We start from the raw sequence: 16788 nt of genomic DNA on the forward strand, positions 1-16788 counted from the left end.
AGGAAGCTCAATCCCAGGGGCTCAATCCCAGGACCCTGGGATCATGACCTGGGACAAAGGCAGATGCTCAGCAACTGAGCCACCAAGGCACCCCTAGCTTTACTGTTTCTGCTTATGCTCAGATTCCAAACAAAACTTTTCATAAGGTTCTTCTGTCTCTGGGTCCATCTCATCATCAGTATCATCCAAGTATGGGTCCTCCCTATATTTTAGGTTTATGATGTAAGGTATATTTTATTTTATTTTATTTATTTTTTTTAAAGATTATTTATTTATTTATTTGACAGAGAGAAATCACAAGTAGATGGAGAGGCAGGCAGAGAGAGAGAGGAAAGCAGGCTCTCTGCTCAGCAGAGATCCCGATGCGGGACTCGATCCCAGGACTCTGAGATCATGACCTGAGCCGAAGGCAGCGGCTTAACCCACTGAGCCACCCAGGCGCCCCTGTAAGGTATATTTTATATCCTTTTATTTTGTGAGTTCCTTGATTGATACTTTATAGAAACACTAATTTTTACTGCTTCTGTGTTTCCTATGTTCATACTGTCATTTTTTGTCTTTACTTTCCACTCAAAGAGTCCCCGTTAGTATTTCTTACAGGGTTGGTTTAGTGGTCATGAACTCCTTTAGTTTTTTTTGGTCTGGGAAACTTTATCTCTCCTTCTATTTTGAATGATAGCTTTGCTGGATAGATTATTTTGAGGTGCAATTTTTTATCATTTAGCACTTTGCATCCCACTGCTATTTTTAAGAAAAAGATTTATTCATTAGAGAGAGAGAGAGAGAGAAAGGGTCTGTATGCATGCGCACACAGGAAAGGGCTGAGGGAGAGAGAGAGGCAGAAAAGCAGACTCCACGCTGACAGTGGAGCCGGATGCGGGGCTTGATTCTAGGACCATGATATCATGACCTGAGCCAAAAATCAAGAGTCAGATGTTTAACTGACTGAGCCACCCACATGCCCCATGTCTTGTGGCTTTTTTTTTTTTTTTAAAGATTTTATTTATTTATTTGACAGAGAGAGATTACAAGTAGGCAGAGAGGCAGGCAGAGAGAGGGGAAGGGAAGCAGGCCCCCTGCTGAGCAGAGAGCCAGATGTGGGACTCGATCCCAGGACCCTGAGATCATGACCTGAGCCGAAGGCAGTGGCTTAACCCACTGAGCCACCCAGGCGCCCTGTCTTGTGGCTTTTAATATTTATGCATTATCACTGTATTTTGCCATTTTCATTACAGTATCTTGTGGTGTTGCTCTGCTTTTGTTGTTTTGTTGGCAGTTCTCTGTGGCTCCTGCATCTGGATATCTGTTTGCTTTCCCAGGTTAGGTAAGTTTTCATCTATTATTTTTTAGAATAAATTCTCTGCCCCATTTTCTCTTTCCTCTTCTAAGACTTCTATAATAGGAATGTACTATGTTTGATGGAGTCACTGAGTTCCCTAAGTCTCTTCTCATTTTGCATAATTCTTTTGTCTCTCTCTTTTGTTTAGCTTGATTACTTTTATTACTCTTCCAGGTCACCAGTTCATTCCTGTGCTTCTTCCAGCCTGCTGTTTATTCTGTGAAGCTGTTTCTCATTTTGTTTATTGAGCCTTTTATTTCTTCTCTGTTATTCTTTATCTTTGTGTTAATAGTCACTAATGTCCTCTACTCTTCTCAAGCCCAGGGAGTAGCCTTACAATCATTGCTTTAAATTCTCCATCAGGCATTGTTACTGATCTCTTTCACTTAGATCCCTAGTGTGGCCTCGTTCTATTCTTTCATTTGGGACAAATTCCTCTGTCTTCATTTTGTCTTAAGTCCCTTTTCCTGTTTCCTTGTGTTAAGGAAAGTCAGCTCTTGAGAGTAGTGGCTTTATGAAGAAGAGGTCCCTGCAGTGTCATGTCACCTATTCCCTAGGGCCTGGTGCTACTGAGAGTATATCCATTGTGTGCTGCATAGACTCCTTTTGTGTCCTGGTTGCTTTATCCTTCAGGTCAGTTGTCTGCAGAGGCTCTTTGCCTCTCATGGGCGGTCTTTGGCTCCTGGCCTGAATGTGTTGAGCTTCAAGTAGGTGTCCCTCTGATCTGCTTGTGAAATGAGACCTGTTGGTGCTATACCACTGCCACCAGAATTAAGGGTCCCCAGAATTCCCACATTAGGAGATGAGGTGTGAGCATGGGTTTGGGCCAGTCTTGTGGAGGAAGGGCCCCGCCATGCTGGGACTAAGGCAGGTGTAACTCAAAGGGGCAGCTTCAACGATAGTGCGGGTGCTGAGCAAGTGTCTGTGCTAGTTCCGGCAGGTGGCCCTGTGATTATGCTGAAGGGCAGGGTGGGAAATGGTGCCTGGAATTCCTTTCTTCCAGGAGGAATTTCATCATGAATGCTGACTCTCTGTGATATGCTCTGAGAAGAGCAATTAACCTCACCATGTGTGCCCCAGGTGCTCTTCAGATCATTGTTTTTATGCTGTAAGTCTGCAAGTTGTTTGACCTGCCTTTTCTCTTAGTGCAGCCCCATTGTCTTCCTGAACTCTTCTAGAGCCAAGCATGCTGACCTTTAGAACTCCAGTCTTTAAGCCCAGCTAGTTAGAAGAACTCAAGAAATTCGGGCCCTCCTTCTTTCTAAGCCAATTGCTATGGGGATTTATTTTCCTCTTGCCCTCCCATGTGTTAGCTTGTCTCTGGTCCTTCTCTGTGACCATGGCTCCCTCCTCACTGCAGTGGCCACAGTCTGTTTCTCTCCTAACCACTGTCTCTGCATTTCTGCCTTCCTAGTGTGGCCTCTGCATTACTTGTAGGGTTTGTTTTGCCAGTTTAAAGGTCAATTTCTAGTGGATTTAGGATGACTTGATAGTTACCTAGTTATATTCATGGAGCGAGGTGAAGCTAAGGTCCTCCTACTCTGCCATCTTCCGCTGTCTCAAGAATCCAGTTCTTGGGGCTCCTGGGTGGCTCAGTCAGTTAAGCATCTGCCTTTGGTTCAGGTCATTATCCTGGGGTCTTGGGTTTAAGCCCCACATAGGGCTCCTTGCTCAGCAGGGATTCTCCTTCTCCCTCTTCCTCTGCTTGTGCACTCACTCTCATGCACACATTTTTTCTCTCTCTCACTCTTTCTCTCTCTGTCAAATAAGTAAAATCTTAAAAAAAGTCTAGTTCTGGAAATAAAATAGTTGTGCAAAAATTAAAAAATGCCACTCTTCTCACTACTTGGGAGGGAGTGTGAATTAGCTGCTTTTCTTAAAGGTATGTTTTCTATATTAAGATGTAATAGATTTTGAGTTTTGATTTTTAATGAATTAATAGGTAAATATTTTAAAGCATTATTTTTCATACAATATAGGAATATCAGTAGATATATCCCATATAAACAAAAGTTTCTTGAAGACTCTTGATAATCTTCAAAAGTGTAATGGAGTCTGAAGACAAAAATGTTTTACAATCAAGTGTTAGAACCACATACTGTGGTGCAAGATTTTGAGGAGGGAAGTATGTGATAAGTCATTGCATTAGATATTGAGTTAATGCCAGTTCTTTCAATTACAGTGGTATATCGCATATTGACAAAACTAGTCACAAAGTATTTGGAAGTTATTTTGTGCTGTAGGACCTAAAATACTGCATGAAAAGAAGGAGAAAAAAAAGCTATTAGTATTTCAAGTAGCAAAAGCCACTACCTCTTCCGGACACTTCACTGCCATCTAGTGGAAAGTAATAAATACATAAATCTGTTAGTACAATAGTGTGAATGATGCCCCATAGAATTCTGTAGTACACTGTTGGTTGTACAGCTTTGATATCAACTGGAAGATTCCATGCAACTGGTTCTCAGCTGCCTCTCAGACCAAATTATGAGACAAAGGAGTTTGAGAACTACGGGTATTAGCAAAGATACAGAGATGGGTTCAGAGAGCAAAAATATGATGATCCGAGTAAACCAAAAATTTGCATTAGGAGTAGTAGGTAATAAAATTTTCAGTCAGAGTAGAATCACACCATTGGAAATGTTGAGATCTGAGGTAGGGAGTCTTTGAAGGTTCCAGGACTAGCATATAGAAATAGTTTAGGAAGCTCAGGGGAATAGTGGTTACCAAGATGGATGTGGGGGTGTGTGAGTGGGTAGATGAATGGTGGATGGATGGGTGGGAGTGTGGATGGCCAGCTAGGAGGAAGGTGGTTTTCAGAACAGGAAGACCAGAAAAGAAGTTATCAAGTGTCTTGATACAGCCACTTGATTGTAACTGGCTGTCAGAGGGGAGAATAGGAATGTCCCATCAGATAATAAACATTGAGTCTAGATTTTAGATGGAAAAATTGAAGTCTCAGAGACTGCCTTTTGAGTTTTCCAATTTTCTAAGAGAAACACTAACACAACTGCTTTGTTCACGAGAGGGAGGTGAAGTAAAGTCTGATTTTCAGATAACTGGCAAAGTTTAACACACCCAAGATCATCCTTTAAAAAAAGTTTTACTCTGCTGCCCTCTTCAGGATATTATGTAATTGCCAAAATATTTCTTAAAATGGTGGTCAATTAGTGAGGGTAGAATTGCCACTGAAATGCAGGAACTTAGCTGCAAAAGAAGGAAATCAAGATAAAATGTAAAAAAAGAAATGGCAAACCAAAAACTGTACAAACTTAGAAATATTTTACCAACTTTAAAAAAAAAGATTTTATTTATTTATTTGACAGAGAGATCACAAGTAGGCGGAGCAGCAGGCAGGGAGAGAGGGGGGAAGCCGGCTCCCCACGGAGCAGAGAGATCGCGAGATTTTTTCTTTCCATTTAAACAGTTTTACAAGAATAACGTTTTTCTGTGTAATCCCAATATTATATGCAATATCATGAGTATATAGTCCATATTTAAATTTCTTTTATCTTGGATCAGAGTTCATGCATTGCATTTTGTCTATTTTATCTGCTCTAATTTAGTCTACCCCTGCTTTTATTTGTTTTTCATGACAAAACATTATTTATTTATTTGTTTAGTTAGTTATTGAGTTGGTAGGCTCCACACTTAGTGTGGAGTTCATCATGGGGCCTGAATTCATGACCCTGAGATCAAGACCTAAGCTGATGTCAAAGTTGCTTGGACACTTAACCATTTGAGCCACCCAGGTGCCCCAAGACATAAAACATTTATGAGGAGATCAGACCTGGTGTCTTATGTTCACCATTTTTCTGATTGTTCGCCATAATTCAACTAGGACACTTTTGGCAAAAGGTAGACGTCTAATTTTGATGCTTCTGATGTATATTATATATAATTTGTACTTACTGCATCGCTTCAGGAGTCCCATCATTTCAGTGTGTCCTGGTAACGCACTGCTACATGCAAGCACTTTTGAAAAGTGACAGCAGACCTCCACTGGAAGATAATGGTTTCCCGTTTTATTTTTAAGTCATCTCTAGAGTGATGCTCTGTGGCTATGAGATGATCCCTTTCTCCAGCCTTTCACTCAGTTGTTTCAGCATCAATGAGGATTTTTGCCTGAGTCGGTTACTACATCGGAATTCATGAAATGATGTGTTTCTAATTTGATCCTCCTTTCTGTATTTATTGGTTTATTAGTTGGTATTCTTTTGTAAAGAACAGTTTTCTTTTTCTCATTCTCTGCCCTCTCATAATCACTGTTAGCTCTAGCAAGGACCTTTTTTTATTTGACGTATTAACATGATTATCCCATTGGATGATCAAATTGCCCCAAATTTGTTCTGTAGGAGCCCTGTTAAGCTGTATCCTTTTGACTTGCTGCATTAAGGCTTGTGTTCTAGGCTCACTTTCTGTATTGTTCCAGATCTGGAACGAGTTATTTATATAAGGAGCCCTGTTTCTTCTCATCTAAGGTGTCAGCCTCAGATGCCAAGTTTGAGGAGCTAGATGTGCTCATTGTTACTAGAAACTATATTTTAAAAACCAAGAGTTCATGGCCAATTGAAATTTTTTTTTAATTTTTTTTATTTTTAAAAGATTTTATTTATCTATTTGACAGAGATCATAAGCAGGCAGAGACGCAGGCAGAGAAAGAGGGGGAAACAGGCTCCCTGCTGAGCAGAGAACCCGATGTGGGGCTGGATCCCAGGACCCTGAGATGATGACCTGAGCTGAAGGCAGAGGCTTAATCCACTGAGCCACCCAGGTGCCCCTTGGCCAATTGAAATTTAATAACATCTGATTTTCCCCTACCTTTTCCCATTCATATTTCTATCTTCCTTCTCTCACAGTGAAAACGCTGTTTGTCAGTGGCATCAATATATTTTCTTATGCACTCTGTCCTACAGTATGCAAAAATGCTTTGAGAATTACACCACTACCGAAACCAAATATTTATTTGCTTTCTTTTGTTCTTGAATATATCCCACTAGGAATATACAGTTAGAAAATTGTTCTCATCAGACACTTAAGCTATAAATATTTTAATTTAGAGATCAACTGTATTTTTTTAGTCAATAATTTCTCCTTGCCATTTAGTTCAACAAACCAAGGTTAAGTCCGTTTCAGCCCCTGCACTAGTTAGTGAGGGCACAGAAATAAATAAGATACTCTTCCTACAGCTGCAAAACACATAGTCTCTTTCAGAAGAAAGGTAATTAAAGGATTATAGCCCAGTGGGAGAAGGATGAAAAAGTGTAGTTATGGTTGCCAAAGCATTACAGGGAAAATCATCTGACCCACTATGGGTAAGAGTAACTTCCTAGAGGAACCAAGAGTAAGTCTTAAATAATAAGGTGAAGTGAATCAGGTGAAAAGAGGGATAGCATGTCCTAGTAGAGGAATGTGATGATAAAGAGACCATTCCCCATGCTGGGAAATAGCAGTGGCTGAGGAGATATCTTGGTCTTAAGATGGTGATAGTCCAGGAGAGGAGAGAGTTGAGCAGAAGTCAGACCATGAAAAGAACATTTTAAGCCATCTATACTACTTCCTTTCACTTCTACGTAAGTAGCAATGTGTTAGTTTTACAGCATAATGATTTATGTATACACTGCAAAATGACCAGCACAATAAGTTTAGTTGATATCTGTCACCACACAGTTACAGTTTTTTTTCTTGCGATGAGAACTTTTAAGATCTACTCTCTTAGCAACTTTCAAATACGCAATGTAGTGTTGTTAGCTATAGTCACCATGTTGTACTCAGTACTGTACATCCCCAGGACTTAGAGCTGGAAGTTTGTACCTTTCAATCACCTTTATCCATTTTTGCCCAACAACAGCCCCCAACCCCTGGCGACCACCAATCTGTTCTCTATGAGGTTTTTGTTTGTTTGTTTGTTTTAAAGTTGCTACATATTAGTGGATCATACCGTCTTTGTTTTTCTCTTATTATTATTATTTTTAAAGATTTTATTTATTTATTTGACAGAGATCACAAGTAGGCAGAGAGGCAGGCAGAGAGAGAGAAAGAGGAGGAAGCAGGCTCTCTGTTGAGCAGAGAGCCTGATGTGGGGCTCGATCCCAGGACCCTGGGATCATGACCTGAGCCGAAGGCAGAGGCTTTAACCCACTGAGCCACCAGGTGCCGTTTTTCTCTTATTCACTTAACATATAATGCCCTTGAAGTTCATTCATGTTACAAATGATAGGGTTTCTTTTTCACAGCTGAATAATACAGAAGCACACACACACACACACATACCACATCTTTATCCATTCATCCAGTTGATGGACACTTGGGTAGTTTTATGTGTTGGTTGTTGAAAATAATGCTATGGTGAACATGGGAATGCAGATACCTTTTTGAGATAGTAATTTCGTTTCCTTTGGATGAATACCCAGCAGTGGAATTACTGGATCATGTGGGGAAGTTCTGTTTTTAATTTTTTGAGGGAACTTCATACTCTTCCACAGAGGCTACACGAATTTGCGTTCCTCAAGGTGATACCTCCTTGTGGTTTCAGTCTGCATTTCCCTGACAGTTATTCATACTGATCATCTGTTCCTGCATCTCTTGACCATTTGTATGTCTTCTTTGGAACAAACTATTCAGATCCTCTGTGCATCTTTTAATTAGATTGGCTTTTGCTATTGAGTTCTGAGTTCTTAATGTATTTTGGAATATTAACCCCTTATGAGATACGTGATTTACAAAAATTTTCTCCCATTTAGTAGGTTTTTCATTTTGTTGTTTCTTTTGCTAAATAGAAGTTTTGTTTTTTTTTCAAAGATTTAATTTTTTTTTTTAAGATTTTATTTATTTATTTGACAGAGAGAGATTACAAGCAGGCAGAGAGGCAGGTAGAGAGAGAGAGGAGGAAGCAGGCTCCCTGCTGAGCAGAGAGCCCGATGCGGGACTCGATCCCAGGACCCTGAGATCATGACCTGAGCCGAAGGCAGTGGCTTAACCCACTGAGCCACCCAGGCGCCCAAAGATTTAATTTTTTTTATTTGATAGACAGAGATCACAAGTAGGCAGAGAGGCAGGCAGAGACAGAGAGAGAGAGAGAGAGAGAGGAAGCAGGCTCCCTGCAGAGCAGAGAGCCTGATGTGGGGCTCAATCCCAGGACCCTGGGATCACGACCTGAGCCGAAGGCAGAGACTTTAACCCACTGAGCCACCCACGCACCCCTGCTGTATAGAAGTTTTTAGTTTCATGTTCCTCTTACTAATTTTTGCTTTTATTGCTTCCACTTTGGTGTCTTATTCAAAAATTGTTGCCAAGACCATCACCAAGAGTTTTTATCCGTGTGTGTGTGTGTGTGTTTCTAGGAGTTTTACATTTTCAAGTCTTATAAGTCTTTAAACCATTTTGATGTGATTTTTTTTTTTTTAAGATTTTATTTATTTATTTGACAGAGAGAAATCACAAGTAGATGGAGAGGCAGGCAGAGAGAGAGAGAGAGGGAAGCAGGCTCCCTGCTGAGCAGAGAGCCCGATGCGGGACTCGATCCCAGGACCCCGAGATCATGACCTGAGCCGAAGGCAGCGGCTTAACCCACTGAGCCACCCAGGCGCCCTTGATGTGATTTTTATGAGTGATGTAAGATCAGTGTTCATTTTCATTATCTGGAAAATTGTTACCCAGGTTTTTCTAGCACCATTTCGAAAGAACTTTTTTTTCTTACTGAATATCTTGACTTCCTTGTCAAATATTAGTCGACTGTATATATAAGGGTACATGCCTAGGCTCTTAACTTAGTTCCATTGGTTATTGTACCTATTTTTGTGCCAGTATCGTACCATTTTGGTTACTGTAGCCTGATAGTAGAGTTTGAAATCAGGAAATGGGATGTCTCCAGCGTTATCTTCTTTCTCAGGATTGTTTTAGCTATTAGGTGTCTTTAGTGGTTCCATAGAAATTTTGGAATTGCTTTATCTATTTCTTTGAAAATTGCCACTGAAATCTTGATAGATTGTGTTAACTCTATAGGCGGCTTTGGGTAGTATGGACATTTTAACAATACTACTTAAGTTTCTTTGATCATAGTTTTTTAGTTTTCAGTGTCTAGATCTTACATCTTCATGGTTACAATTATTCCTGTCTTTTATTGGTCTTGATGCACTTGTAAAGGAGAATGTTTTCTTTCCTTTTCAGATATTTGATTGTTAGTATATAGAAAGAACTGACTTGTGTATGTTAATTTTATATCCTGCAACTGGAAAAAAATTTTAAATGAAGTTATTTGACATGTAATATTGTATTAGTTTGAGGTGTACAACATAGTCCCCCTGTTGGTATTTGATATAGATTGCACTGAGAGCAAGCAAGTGAGCAGACACAAGCAAGGGGAGCAGCAGGCAGAGGGAGAGGGAGAAGCAGACTCCCCACTGAGCAGGGAGCTCAATGCTGGGCTGGATCCTAGGACCCTGGGATCATGACCTGAGCTGAAGGCAGATGCTTAACTAAGCCACCCAGGCACCCCTCAGTATGTCTTTATACATGGTGAGAAATCTTTAGCAAATTGACTTTAAAGGAAAATAGCACTTAATTATCTCTAAACTCTAATAGGAATTTCAGCATTGTTGGAAAGGTACTTTGGGGTGTGATGACTTTGCCTCTTACATCATCATGTTAGCTTAGTTTTAGCCCTGCGTGGGTGGCAGAGGTTTGAGGGCCATGAGGCATAGATTAGAGTGATTCCAGGATGACTATAAAGTGGTGACGGTGCTTCAATCATGGATGGAGTTCTCTAGTCACATAATACAGAACATCTGTTGTCAAATAAAATTCACAAAGATAATATCACAGTGATGGCATATTTGAATGTTACATATGCATAATATGCTACCTGATAATTAGGATTTAATGGTAAACATTTCACATTAGTGCATATAGTTAGACATTAATTTTCTCCTCAGAGGTTTATTCTCTAGCATCTATAATCATCTCCAGTTTCCCCTCTTCTCACAGCTCTTAAAAGACAAAAGTCCTGGATCCACTTTTCCAAAACTGAGATTCTCCTCCAGTAGTCTACCTTCTTTTGTTTTAAAAGACTGGACCAAATCAGAGATCAGAAAGTGGCTAGCCACAGGTTAAAACTAGCCTATGAGTTTTGTTTAGCCTATAGTTCCTAATCCAAATTTTGAATTAGTTTCCCATATTTAAACAACAGGAAGTTGCAGATAAAATCCAGATTTCCAGCTTCTTTTGAAAATTTAGAGGCTTTTATTTATTTTTTTTCTTCCCATTCCAGTATGGCAAACACAGACCCTTTCTTTCTTTTTTTTTTTTTTTTTTTAAGATTTTACTTATTTGACAGAGAGAGATCACAAGCAGGCAGAGGCAGGCAGAGAGAGAGGAGGAAGCAGGCTCCCTGCTGAGCAGAAAGCCCAACGAGGGGCTCGATCCCAGGATCCCAAGATCATGACCTGAGCCGAAGGCAGCGGCTTAACCACTGAGCCACCCAGGCGCCCCCACAGACCCTTTCTTGAACACGAATTTGGCATGAACTCTTAGGTTGGCCATAGGCCCTGCTAAGGACACTTCAAGCCACATAGGTATTGGAATCTATAACCTTTGGATCACTCATCTATTCATCCAAACATACAGTGTGCATCCAACATGCCTGACAGTGTTCTAGGCCATTTACATAGGTTCTTTTACTTTGCACAACACTGTCACTTTCATTCTATAGAGGCGGAAGTGAAGGTTCAAAAGGTCAAATGGCAAGTGGCAGAGCCAGATTTGAGCCAGTGTATGTATGTATTCATGGTTTCCAGGTCCCTCCTTATGACCTACTACTGTGCCTTAGAAACCTAAAAATTGTCATGGTGTAGAAGGGTGACAGATTGCCAAAGTTTCTGTTTAGTCACTGTTTTCCCCAGTGGCATCAGTATTTCATGCATTTTATAACAAGTGAATTACTATATTAATTCACATGGGCATTTATTGGCATTTCTGGGTAAGCATGATACCCCAACGTTTTTCTAGATTCTCTCTATCCTATATATACAGCCCTTTTACACAATTATTATTGCCATTTAAATAGATGGCAAAATCTGTTCTCAAAGGTAGTATTTTCTGGAAATGACGTAAGTGTACTGCTTAACAGTAATAGCTAAAGCCTATTTAAAAGATGCACATTTAGGGGGGGCATCAGGTGACTCAGTTGGTTAAGTGTCTGACTCTTAACTTCAGCTCAGGTTGTGATCTCAGGGTTGTGAGATTGAGCCCCATTTCAGGGCCCACACTGGGCATGGAACCTGTTTAAGAATCTCTCCTGCCTACGCCTCATCCCTGCACCCCTTGCTTCCTCTCTTAAAAAAAAAAAAAAGATGCATATTTTCATATTAGTATACAGAGTCTTTACAACAAACGTGGATGTAGAAAATGCCGTCTGAACCACCACTTAATCCGAGACATCACCTATTTTGCAGGCTTAATTCATCTTGTTTCTGACTAAGTTTGATCCTGTGAGAGATGACTACTGGCAGAAAAATGAAGAATAAAAGTAGAAATGAGTACACAACCACAAGGTACAATCTAAGACTAAAACTGTGGGGCAGGCCAAGGGAGTTCCCTGGTGTAGCTTGATTGCAGAATGATTGCAACTGGCTGGTTTCTGCCTTTGTGAAATGGAGCGTAATCACTGTTCCAGGGTATGCCTGACAAATACTTCTGGTGAGTGAATCTTTATTCCCATACAATATAAAAAGAATCAACTAAGTTTAATCTGTGCTGCTAGGAACAGTAGTAGTATTTATATGAAAGTATATAACATGTCAAGCCACATAAAGTAGAGTGTTAAAAGTGTTATAACTTTCATTTAAGATTAAAAAAAAAAAAACTTAACTTTTTTGGAAGAGCTTTCCTTCTTGGCAAAAAGTCCTTAGATGTTGATAGTTGGGGAGGCTGTGAGTCAATGGGACCAGGAAGCATATGGTTAATCTCTGAATCTTCTCCTAAATTTTGCTGTGAACCTGAAAGTACTCTAAAAAAATAAAGTATATTGTATATATAATCTATATGCTATTATATGTAGAGTATGTATCATACAACTTTTATATATTCATGTAAGATGGCTTTAAAAAATATATATGGAACATATATCTATGAAAGCCTACAGATAAGTAGGAACAAAGGCAGTCCAGCAGGGGTTGGGCCCCATGCAGGGAAGGCATTATATATATAGGCAGAAATATACATACACAGAAAAACTCTGGGACCAGGTGACACACAAGTGATACCCAAGAGCAAAGAGTATTTTTAGCACCATGTTTTTAAATACTAGTCTCTAGCAAAGGAATCTTTGAAAAATGGCTGATCCCAGAGCTGAAACAGAGAATACACAAGATGAGTCTCTAAATATGGAAGTGTTCGAAGAAGGTGGCTTGCCAGCAGACAGAGAAGCTGGCTTTCAGAGGCACCCAGTGGCTGAGGATGACTATTTGAGCTAATACATGATGACAGTTAATTGATTTTCTCTCACTGTACAGGAATCCAAAAAACCATTCTTATAAGTGAGTAATAAATAGGAGAAGAGAAAGCTCTTCTTATAGCAAAATGTCTATTAACAAAATACCGAAAGAATGCAAGAACTAGAAAAATCACCATTTGGCATCTATCGGAGTAATAATTCAGAATTCAAGAAGGCTAAGAGCAGAGAGTGAAAGTTAAATGAAGAACAAACTATGTAATCTCAAAGTATCACCTCTACAAAATACTTAACATCCGTACTAAGCTGGATATTAACTACAAAGGGAAATGGTAACTTTACAGTGGTGAAGCCTACTCAGATGATCACTGTTAATATCACCAGCATTGGGACAAATTGGCTTTGAAGTGCCTCCTGATAAGACACACCAGGAAGAGACGGCACTGGGCTCCCTGTTCAGCAGGGAATCTGCTGCTTCCCCTTCCTGTGGCTCCCCCTTCCCTCCACTCTTGCTCACTCTCAAATAAATAAAATCTTAAAGAAAAAAAAAAAAAAGACACACCAAGAAGAGCATAGCATCACCTCTCTGATATTCCTGTCACAAATGCATATGCTAAATGCAGTCATGAGGAAGCACCAGATGAACTCCAATGGAGGACCTCTATAAAACAAAAACCTGTAATCTTAAAAAATACTAAGGTCATGAACATAAAGAAAAAACTAAGGAATGATTCTGGATTGAATGAAACTGAAGAAACTTGATGACTACGAGGAATACGTACTCTTGGTCTGGATCCTTCATCTATAAAGGACATAACTGGGCAGCTGGCAAAATAAATAAAATTACCAACCTTTGTTCAAAAACTTTTATTTACTATAAAGACAAACACCAAAATAGGTACAAATACTATAAAATTGGTTCAATGGGGTAAAAATTTTAATTAAAATATCTCGATATATTTAAAATAACAAAGGATACATTTAAGCCAAATTTTCTTAACCCAGAGATTTTTTTTGTAACATTTGCTTACACAGTAAGGTGCTAATAGAAGTTAGCCCTTAAGCCCTGGAAGTCTTAGGAATCATAGTCACACAGCAAATATAATTTCATTGTGAAAGTGAACTTTGGTAGAAGAAGAACTATAGGACACCTGAGGTAGTAGAACCTGGAATAAACAGCAGTAGACATTATTTACAACTTTTGAGTACCAAATAACATTAAGAACACAAAAATAATTACACAATACAATTTTCAGTCCAGCTTTGATCCAAAGAAAATAAGAATATTATATCACATTTGCATTGAAAACAAAACAAAACAAAAAACAAAACACCACAATTACCAGCAAGCTGAGGGAACTGCAAACAAACTCAAACAATGGATTTGCATCTAGAGGCAGTTTGAGTTTGAAATGTGGTGGGCATGGTGATCTACAAAGTAATACTGATTAGCTGAGGTTCCTCAGTTTATACAGTTTACATTTCTGTCAGACACAGTATTAATCTGACCAGTGATGATCTTCCAGTACATAAAATGGCAAGAGTGCATCCGTTAAAGCTTGCACATGAGAAACTTGGAAACAATCTTATTACGGTTGTGAAAGTTCTAAGTAGTCACACACACAGAAAAGATAGAAAATAAAAAAAGGAAGTCAAGTACAACACATTTAGAGCTACCAAACTTCACATTTCGGTACTATTTTTAACTCTTCAAATATTGCCAATCTTCCAAAAACAAAGGAATGTAAAATTTCACTAAGAGACACATTCATGTAAAAAAAAAAAAAAAAAAAAAAAACCCAAAAAACCCCAAACCAAAAAAACCTGCCTTTTAAAAATTATATGCAATATATCTCTGTAAACTTATCTTGTAACTTATTTTACTTCCAATTTGTGATGTACATTTAAAATGTACTCTGTATAGCTTATTTAGTTTATCCTGAGTCTTTGAGAATAACCAATTCTGTTTCACTCTGCAATAATTCAACTGGCTTCTGAAGAGTTAAAACTTCTCATCTCAAAAAGTTGTATTAAATATTTAAAGAGTCACAAAAAAAGGATAAAAGAGCTGCCATTTTCCTTCAGGATTCCATGCATCTGAATTCAACTCTGATGAAAACCATTAGATAATTGAGCAAAAACCAAGAATTAGGGTGTAAGTCAAATTCAATTTCACTTTTCTTTCTGAACATGTTTTCAGAGTTCCAAGAAAATTTATTTTGTAAAAACACTATTACTCATTGATAGTTATTAGTTAATTTCTTTAATTATGAGCCAGGCCTACTGTAAAGAGATAATGCATGGTAGAAGGAAAATAGCAGTTTAATATTATTAGTGGTGATGGATGATGAATGATGGATTGTTACATACAAAGTTAAGACTTCAAAGGTGTGATGTTTCCTATAAAAGAAACCAATACATTAAAAAAATCAAATTTCAAGGTCATCTTGATCTTGGTTTTGAGCTGCATCACAGAGAATAGTTGATTTTCACTTAATTTATATTTAACCTGCATGAAAAAAGCAGTGACTGACTCAGTGAAGGTAGTATTTTATTATATTCCAATTTTAAAAACAAACAAGATTAAATCTGAATTTTAAAAAATACCCTCTTGCAAGAGCAAGATATTTAATAAACTCTAGTTCACACCTAGTTCTATTTTTTTTTTTCTGTTTGAAAAAACTCACCTTTCCCTGAATATTAAACAAAAGTGAAGGTGAAATGAAAATACAGAACCATGATTTCCAAAAACGAAATGAATGGGCCAAACAGTAAAATGCACAGTGAACCACAATTACCCAGGCATTTAAAAAATAAAGGTCAACTGTGGTTCATAAAGAAGTTATCAACTTTTAAAAATATATTTACTGCTACTTATAGCATACTCTGACCTAAAAGAGGCAGATATTGATTGGGAGCCAGTGACAAAAAAAATGAACGGAATTGCAGAACCCCCTGCTTGTGATCACGATATGAAATGGAAGAATAATTCAAACATTAAAATAGATCCTGAGCCCCTCAGCTGCTAATATTGCTGAAAAAGTGCTCCAAAAAAAAAAAAAACAAAAACCCAAATACACTTCTGTTAGTCATGCAAACTTCACTGTTTTCCTGTTTACCTATGGCCAGTTCTTTGAAAGGCACGGTTTACAGTTTCTGCACAAATTGTGGGCTTTTGCATACTAAGCTTAGGTACAGATCATGATTTGTCAATCACATACTTAGGTAAGGGTTCCCCACTGGTCCTGTTCATAGCTGTTCAGTGGCATGAAGGCCAGCAGATTATCAGCGTGGTTCCCCACAAAAGTTTTGCCTTGTTGAGCAACCTGTCTCCATCAGAGTCTGTAATTGGCTACCATGTAGTACGGAAGACTGGATGCTTCAGTAGCTCTCTTGACGGAGGTCGGTCCTGAGGTTGAAGTTCTAAACACCGAAGAGCCACATCTCGTAAACCAGGAGACAAATGTGAAGGGATCGATGGAGCAGTAGTTGCACTTGCAATCTATAAGAAAAACCACCAGTATGTTGACATCTTGCATGGTCGGAACTGTAGTACACACGGATCTTGTGCACAGAATGGAAGCTTAAGTGTGTGGACTTTCTTCTGACAGAATTTATGGGAAAACTCACCAGCCAGATGGGAGGCTTCCTCCAAGAACCTTCAAATTTTAGGATTTTTAGAATTTGACCAAATATATCCTGAGCAGATGGATCTATGCGTTTCCCTTATTGTCTCAAATGAACACGGATGAGAGCATCAAAATGGTTAGACAGGTAGGTAAAGTATTTATACTATACGCTCTCCTACATTTTCTATTATGCAGCACAAAGAGCTATTCAAAGTGAGAAAGACCACACCTGCCCATTTTGTACATCAGACACACAGCTGCACCAAAGGAGGAAGGTCTCTAAGTATGGGAAGAACCAGAGGCAGTTATGGCAGCTGGGAGGTGCTGGGGTGCCAATGCAGTAGACTTTGCTTTACTCAGGCCCAGAGATA

The 16788-nt window shown here is 38.9% G+C and overlaps 1 protein-coding gene and 1 long non-coding RNA gene across 7 annotated transcripts in view; one reads left to right on the forward strand and one right to left on the reverse strand.

The window, feature by feature from the left end:
• LOC309862272 overlaps positions 1–16788 on the forward strand; it is an 82723-nt gene that overhangs the window by 15698 nt on the left and 50237 nt on the right. Inside the window, exon 2 of the long non-coding RNA XR_014310395.1 lies at positions 11791–11889. This is a non-coding gene — a long non-coding RNA (uncharacterized lncRNA). The remainder of the gene's footprint in view (positions 1–11790; positions 11890–16788) is intronic.
• Positions 13641–16788, reverse strand: part of MAP3K1 (mitogen-activated protein kinase kinase kinase 1) — a 79724-nt gene continuing 76576 nt past the window's right edge. For all 6 annotated transcript variants that reach the window (XM_082725952.1, XM_082725954.1, XM_082725956.1 and 3 more), the window contains one exon: positions 13641–16290. In XM_082725952.1, coding sequence (XP_082582078.1) covers positions 16141–16290 — 150 coding nt within the window. In that variant the 3' untranslated portion in view covers positions 13641–16140. The remainder of the gene's footprint in view (positions 16291–16788) is intronic.

Source organism: Mustela nivalis (assembly GCF_964662115.1).
Source record: "Mustela nivalis genome assembly, chromosome: 3".
Taxonomy (NCBI): Eukaryota; Metazoa; Chordata; class Mammalia; order Carnivora; family Mustelidae; genus Mustela; species Mustela nivalis.